This window comes from Fopius arisanus, unplaced genomic scaffold (genome assembly GCF_000806365.1).
Source record: "Fopius arisanus strain USDA-PBARC FA_bdor unplaced genomic scaffold, ASM80636v1 scaffold00079, whole genome shotgun sequence".
In the NCBI taxonomy this organism is placed as follows: domain Eukaryota; kingdom Metazoa; phylum Arthropoda; class Insecta; order Hymenoptera; family Braconidae; genus Fopius; species Fopius arisanus.
In genome coordinates, this window is record NW_011887818.1 from 375,294 (window position 1) to 383,643 (window position 8,350).

Genomic DNA, 8,350 nt, shown 5'->3' on the forward strand with positions numbered 1-8,350 from the left:
CTCCTATGCAGCTACTGTTAAATTCACTCCATACAGACTTGGTCCATACAGAATCCGGATGTGAATTGAAAGCGTCGAATTGATTTTCTAAAAAATGGAAAATCTACCATATATTACCGTACATTCAACACGGAAAAAATAAAAATCCATTGTTAATGGGCAATGATTTTTTACAGGGTTACTCTGTAGAATACGAGACGAGACGACAGGTGTATCACAGAGAAAGTCGTTCAGTTTACTTCACAGTTGCATTTGCTGGTATTGCGCTAATTGCAGTGGGCATGGTTGGTGTAGCAATATTCAAGAGACGAAATGCACGAAGCCCTCATAGTCAGGGTTTTATTGAAGTAGATCAAGCAGCAACGCCAGAAGAACGACACGTAGCCAACATGCAAATAAACGGCTACGAGAATCCAACATATAAATATTTTGAAGTGAAGGAATAACTTTATCACCTTTAAAATCAGAATAAGTATCTCCGATTTATTGTTTTCTCACGTATATTATTCGTTTTTTGTCGAATGAGATAAGTGAAAGAGATCTATAATATAATTGATGTCCATTGTTTGTATCACCAGGCTGTATATGGGTAGACGATGATTTCTGTCAACCTTAGCGAAATATTGAGTCATTTTTTATTATTACATATTGAAAATGCTTCTGATTGGAGTCGGATAGCATAAGTGATCAACACTCCGTATATGTCCATGTGTAATCGCAGCGTATTTACTTATTTATTCTGAAATTTGAAGATGAAAGTATGATTTTAATTGAATACTCTAAACTCCATACAGTGTGACAACACGGGTTGATGAAATTCTCCACATTCCATTCCATTATTATTTTACGCTAAACGAAGAAAGACTAATGTGGGTTTAAAATTGGCTTGAACTACTTTGTTCGGTGTTTATTTATTTAGATATGTCCTTTCCTTTGTAATTCTTTCCATTGAACAATGGGTTGTAATCGTTGAAGCAATATTAAGGAAACCTCACACCCCACACATTCAATAATGTCGGAATGTTTAACGCAATCAACGGAGTGTTGAATAAAATGCTATTTAAAGCACATAAGTTCGAGTGCCATGGAAGTGATAATACAAAATTCATGAACAAATGTAGGATTCCAATCATCGAAACTAGTTGAATTAATCGATCATGTTCTGATATTTTAAGCGATAAAATAGACGAGTGCACAGCATATTGATAAATTGTACAGTTTCGCTGCTTGAAATCAATTAATAGTAATTCAGCAAAAAGTGTTAATCGAAGAACGTTGCTATCGTTGCTACTGGAGTAATATCGATTAAGAAAATGTGAAGGAAAGTATATAATGGGTTTCATAATAAGAAAAAATACTCTTGAAATATCAGAACGTCTGTTGAATCAATTGCGTCGCTTAGTTTCTCCGATCGAACATCCGATTTCATCGTACCTTTCAACTTTTCCATTTCAATATAGTTTCTAGATGGCGTATCCTTTTGATTCCCAGTCATTATTGAGTACTTAATGTCTATTTAGTTTGATGGATAATTAAATGTTTAAAAATACTGAAGAGCACTGATATACTCAGTTGAAGAAAAATGGAGTGAAAACAAAAAAATAAATTAATCTATCATTCGAATAAAAAAATAGTGATTAAGAGAGTAGTCTACTATAATTGTTTTTGTCATTTTATTTTTCGAATGTCGCAGAAAATCACTGTTGAGAATCCAATAATGGAAAATATTCGAGAGGCTTGTTCGATTTTGCCGAACCTTCTTTTCACACACGAAATCTGTGTGCATACAGCGTCGTTATAAATCATGTCGGGACTGTCGAATAAAAGGAACAAGACTATTTTTCTTCAAAAATGGAGTTATTTAGATGGGGTATAAATTTATACAGCGGTACAGTGGATTCGAAAAATAAAATACTTTTATGGCAATTAATGCCATTGAAAACAAGACAAAGCTGTTGGATTTTTCATTTTCGTGTGTTTTTTTTTCTAATTCAATGAATTTTTTGAAATTAAAAAACAAACGCGTTCATAACAATAATTATCTTAGGATAAGATTAATAATGCATATGCATGTATGATGACGATGGTGATGAATAATATACTACACGTTTAACGCTTATATATTTGTATATGATCAAGAAAAGATAGAAGACACGCACTTTGGCTCCGTTAGCACGAAGGAGCAAACACACGCATATGCATACATTATACACTTACAGTATATACCTTCAAATATACACACTCAATTTTAAATGATTTATGCTGGGACGAGGCAAACAGTATTGGAATAAATTCAATGAATTTATAGATATTTATTCCCTTCCAGAGAATATGTAGGAAAGCTTTAAGGAGCTTTATGCGGCGAAATTTGCTACCAATTGATATTCAACATTTAATATGTGCATCGAAATTAACTAAAAAATAACTCAAATAAATTACATGTGTGCTCATTGCCTACATTCCCCGACTGTCACAATGCTGTCAAATAATATCAAAAGAACGACAATTGATTCATTTAACTAACCCTCATGGAGTTACAAGTGAAGAAAAATATTCCGCTCAATTGGTTTATGATTGAAAAATGGCATTGTGTAAAATCTTTTTATATATATTGATGAAAGGTATAGTAATTCACCACAGTAAGTGTACTATCAAGACGGTCATAATGAAAATCAACACAAAGATACCATCCTTACATTCTATTCAAATGATATATAATTATATAGACACATACATATACATAGAATTACAGATCTGCGTATATATTTATATATCATTATGATAACAGATTTATTATTGTAACTATAGCATGTAGTGTTATGTAAAAACACATGGTCGCGTATGAAACATGGAACTGACGCCGAGTCACAGGTTCACGGGCTTTTTATCAAATTACTTGCTCCTTTTTTTTATTTTTAAGATAAAAGACTAAAGAGAAGATCAATTCAATGAGAGCTGACGGGCATGAGATTCTTCTCATAAATCTTTATCACAACCTTTGCTTTTTCTCTCCTGAATCTTTCAATTGAGGTGAAATGTTAATTTATCAATTTTAGTGGCTCGGAGCATATCAGTTCGGAGACTATCAATTGTTCTGGAAATAGGAAGGTGAAATATCATCATGGGTTCTGATCTTTCAAATGTATGTGTATGTGCGTGTATCCTGAATCCTTAAATATAACGATCCTGTGACCCGGTTTTGGGCCTCTCTAAGTAAATTTAAAAATTGATTTTTGTAAAGAGGTAATAATTCTATATGGAAATAATCAACCTAGCTTAAAGTGAAGAGAAACTACAGAGCACGTGAGGTGTGAGAATAACAAATTGAAAGATTAATAATAAACAGAAATATACGTCCTTCGGTAGGAGTCCCACTTGTGAGGGGATTGAAAAGAAAAGACAAATGATATAATAACAACACGGTTCAACTAAATTCGCTCGGATTTTGTGTAAAAAGGGGAACGTAATCTTTTGGATTATTTTTTGGTGCTGATTCAAATGTTACAAACAGGAAAGGCCAATATATCCAGGTTTGAAGGAAAAAAAAACAAAGAATTAGACGAAAGTTGAAGTAAATGAGGAGATCAAATCCATCGCTGCGTAAATCCAGTGATTGGCATGAAATGTGAACGAAACCATTGAATAATTTGTTTTCCAGTCACTAGTGGAAATGCTCAATGCAGGATGAAATTATGAGTTTAGAAGCAACATATTTTTTCAAGTTTATATCTTCCCGTTTTGATCATTTCTTTAGTCAGTTAACCCAAGGAATCGATCCGAGGGGATCAATACCTTGACGATTTGACCTCGTCAGGCAACCAACCAACAATCGAAACAAAAAACTCTTGCACGTAAATCGAGAATTGATTAAGACTCCGTGCGTGTTTTCTGACGTAGTAGATATAAAAAAGTGATAAAATGCTGCGCCATATCCACAGCTCAATAAAACTCTTGAAGGAGATGTAATTGCACAGAAAAAATCCATTTTTTCTAGACTGTAGAACTAAAATCGCAGATGGAGTGCTCTTCAATGCTAAAAACTTTGGAGAAATTCAATTGAAATTTATTTCTTGACGATTTTATAACTCACAGAAGTCATATTGTAGATAAACTTCACACTTTAATGACCTCTACTAGATCTGTAAAATCCCAAAGGAGTTTCAATTCAATTTGTCAACAGTTTCGAGAGGAGAAAAAAAGCCAAGATAATTTCAGAAGCAATCTGAAAAGAGTGCATTTTTTGTGCACGTTTAATTCTTTCATTGCGTTTATTGGGCTGTGGGAATGACTCAAAATATCACCACTTTTTCCTATCTATATACATACCCTCTTCAGCCTTGCGAAGGCTAAGAGATAATTATATATTATATTATTATTGAGAAAAACTGAGAACTTCTGAGATAATCTCGCGCTTTTATCACTGAAATAAATGTAATTTCTAGTATGCGATCTATCATAAATCATTTGGATGTAGCTCAATTAGACGACAGAGCATTTAGCATTTTCATTTTTCATCATTTTGAAAAAAGATGTCAATTGTAATGCCAAACATTGAGTTGATTTGACAGTCAAGTTGTTGTAAACTTGTCTCCCAATGGCAGAGATTAGCATAAAAAGAGAATCTCTTATCGATTTCAGCCGGTGCCGAGTGGAGGATATTTTTAACTAAGGAGCATACAATACACTATTGAACCTGGAATGTTTAACAACAACGAAGTCACAGAAAATTTGTGTAGAATTCTTCATCGAGAAATCGGCTAATTTTTCAAATATTGTGATCATTGGCGGTTTTCGGGATCATAGGATGCTGAAAAGCCGTAAAAATTTCGAGAATTTAGATAACAATTTTTTCGACTTTTCAATCTATAGCAGGCTACTTTGGTTCACTTATAAAAGCACAAAAATGTCTCAAATAATTCCTACTTTTCTCAAGATATATATATATATATAGACATATATCAAATTGCGATTGAACCGGATTAGCGTTAGGACAATTGGACAAGCCACAGATATATAAAATTTTAAACAATTCGGTGATAAAACGGGAGAAGCATTGGTGTCATTAAAATTAGCATTGGGGAAATCATTCAGAAAACAGCATTTCACTTTTGGTCAAGATAAGTTCGAATTCCATTAAACCATGTCACGGGTTGCGTCTGTATTTACGAAAAAATAGACCTTATTCCTTTCTCATAATCTATCCAACATCTACTAAAGTTCTTCCTCAATTTAGTATCACCGCCAAAAACGAGAAAAAGGTAACTATTTTTTCGTTATTATAACATTCTTTACACACGTAGGGGAAAAAAAATTTACAAAAGCTAAGTGATTGTCTATGAAATATTTCTTTGCAAATTCCTATACTTAGGTTTGTCAAAATCGTTTTCTTTGTGACTGTACAATAACAACACGAATTCGAAGAAAATGAGAAAAAAATGAGACATTCGGAGAGGGAATGAAAACCACTATATCATGCTGGCAATTGACCAATTTGTAAGAGAACATGAGGAATTAAGAATGCGTGGGAGCTTTCACTAAATAACAGCGATATTCTACACTGTTTTTTATTCAAGTAAAAACAATAATTTCAGTTTTTCTACATCTGTATGAACAAGTTCACTTTATCGATTTGTAAATGATTTGATAAACGATTTACGTTTACAATTACTTGGTCAGAACGAAAAAGTGAATATTTCTCATTTTAACAACAATTTTTGTGGGCTTTTTGTTAAGTTAGGTCTGGCTACTGCTCGGTAATTTAAAAGACGTAGAGCTAATGAGGATGAGTTTTCTACGACAGCAGGGGTGAATATAAAGAAGCAGAATACAGGCGAATCTTCGAATCCTCTTCACCTAATAGATAGGAAAATGCAAAAGTGCATGAAAAAAATGATCACCGCAGAATAGAGATACATTAGGAGGTAATTGAAAAAAAGTCTATTAAAAATACGAGCTGGGTACAGGCCAAATGGGACATATAATTTGGATAACCCGTCCCTTCACCTGGATCAGGCCTCCGTCGACTAGCTCGTATTTATTGATATTTTTAAAAATTATCTACGTGTTCTCGCCCTAACTTCGCCTCAGATGCACAAATATGCATTTCGAATGGTTTTCTCATTTTTTTACATATTCGGTGGGGAGAATTCATACAACAGATATTTATCTCCGTATCGTTTTTCACCTCTCGCTGCTTTTTTTACCACTTTTCTTTTACTCTCTAAAAATGAAAACAAATACAATAATATGAATCATGGATAAAAAAATAATTATGTTTGTGGATACATGTAATTCTACTTACCAATAAATAAATGATGGAATACCCACATCGAAATCTCTCCAACATTTCTCAAAGCAATCCCTGGAGATAGAAATTAAGTCTGCCTCGATTAGACCAATCGCAAATTTCTTTCCACAACTTTTTTATTTCAATTTCAAATAACTTTTACATTGTAACGGCATCCAGAACCGATTATATGGCATGAATCTTAACATGAAAAACGTACACCACAATCTTAGTACAAAAAAACTTATGATTTAAGAAAATTGGCTCTTTCCGCCTTTTTTAAATGTTTTTCTATATTTCTGGTCAATTATTAATTGAAACAACGAACATAAACATACCATTTTCAAAAATAATAATAAACCTCACACTCGTTAATTCCTGCACTTCTTAAACTTGTATCGTCTATAATAATATGTCGTAATGATTTAAAATTTTTCGACTTTGGAAAGTAAACTGGATATTCATTTTCACACCTGACATCGTACAAAAAATAAAAAAATAAAAAAATAAAAAAACTCAAAATAATAGGTGATAATAGAAAGAGAATCCAAGCGCTCTTAAACTCAAAGAACAATGACATTAAATTTCGATGACAGTAGAAAAATAAATAATTCTTATCCAAAAGGTTGAATAATCATTCGGAACTATCACTTGTTGGATACGAATTACTGTTCTGATTGAAATATACTTATTGTTGAGCGTTCGGGAAGGAAAACAAGTTGCATTTGTTCATCTTCTCCCCTACCCACTAAGGCCCCAGTTACTTCGATTATCGTGCCGACTGTCCACGAGGAATCCACATAAATCTCATTTTCAAAAAATAAAGGTATCTGTGAATAAACACAAACATAAAAAATCAATTTTCAATTTCAAAGAATAACAATTTTTTTGTTAAGTATTCCCATCAAAAGTTTTGGAATTATTAAGTCTCAGTCAAATTAAAAAAAATAGAAGGCCATTTTTTAAATATTTTCTCTGGAAATAAATAACTTTTGGAATCATGATATTAATCTTCTGATGTCAATCAAAGTTTTCAGCGTTCGTGGCATTCTATCATTCATTGGCATCAAACAATTAAGAACAACATATTAATTCTCAATCAACAATAACGAAAAGTGAAATATTCAAGCTTTTTTTACCTCGAAAGTAGACTCATCTAAGAGTGTAAGAAAATAACCAGGTGAGTGTCTGGATTTGCCGTCATCCTTTGATTTACCAATAACTCCGATGACATCTAAAAAGAATGAATTTTCACGATTACGATTTATGGATCAATAATTAGGGAATTTTCTCATTTTGTTCATGTATACTCGAAACACTCCTCGAAAAAAAATTATATTATTCTATATTTTTTTCATGAATTCCATATTAAGGCCAGGGTGAACCATCTGTTAAACGCAATCTTTTGTTCAAATTTTATCTTGTTAGCTTAAAATATATTAAAATGTGGGAACCATGCGAGGGGTGCTCGCGACTTTAATTTGACCCCCGGTTTTAATATCTTTTAGGCTAATAGAATAGAATTCAAACAAATGATTGCGTTCGGCAAATGCTCCACCTTGGATTCAACTTATTAAATTTAGCGAACTCTTTTTAATAATAATTGAAGAAAAAATGATGAACGATCTTTTTTATATATCTCTAAAGTTTTTCCAAGAAAAGTCGACCAAAAACGTCAATCACGAAAATTTAGTTATGAATGTCGTTCATTCAATAGTGGAGCTTTAATTCTTTAGATATTTTTAATTTCGTAATGGCCTTACCAACAAGACTACCGACTGCCTGATCTTGTAACTCATTAAAATTTTCGAGACGAGTTGCCGAACAATCGTCTTCCATTTTTTCCGTCGTAATATCCAATTGTGTAACAGCAGAGGATCCGTCCATTATAATCTCGAAGTCATTATCGCAGTCAATAGGAATTCTCGCGTCTTTAGAAATAACTAAAGCGTCTTTCAGGGCAAGCTGTGAACCAACTTTGAGTGCATTAGCACATTTAATAGAACCGTGAGGCTCAAAGATAGTGCAGCCAATTTCGCCAGTGCTATCTTCTCCAATAAAAAT

At 32.9% G+C, this 8,350-nt stretch overlaps 2 protein-coding genes across 3 annotated transcripts in view; one reads left to right on the plus strand and one right to left on the minus strand.

Annotated features, from left to right (window-relative positions):
• Window positions 1-5,890, plus strand: part of Appl (amyloid-beta-like protein) — a 38,354-nt gene extending 32,464 nt beyond the window's left edge. For both annotated transcript variants that reach the window (XM_011310901.1, XM_011310900.1), the window contains exon 14: window positions 177-5,890. In XM_011310901.1, the coding sequence (XP_011309203.1) occupies window positions 177-446 (270 nt within the window). In that variant the 3' untranslated portion in view covers window positions 447-5,890. The remainder of the gene's footprint in view (window positions 1-176) is intronic.
• LOC105270154 (uncharacterized) overlaps window positions 5,551-8,350 on the minus strand; it is a gene marked incomplete in the record, with an annotated part of 6,333 nt that continues 3,533 nt past the window's right edge. The window contains 3 exon segments of the mRNA XM_011310899.1: window positions 5,551-7,116; window positions 7,426-7,520; window positions 8,050-8,350. Coding sequence (XP_011309201.1) covers window positions 6,952-7,116; window positions 7,426-7,520; window positions 8,050-8,350 — 561 coding nt within the window.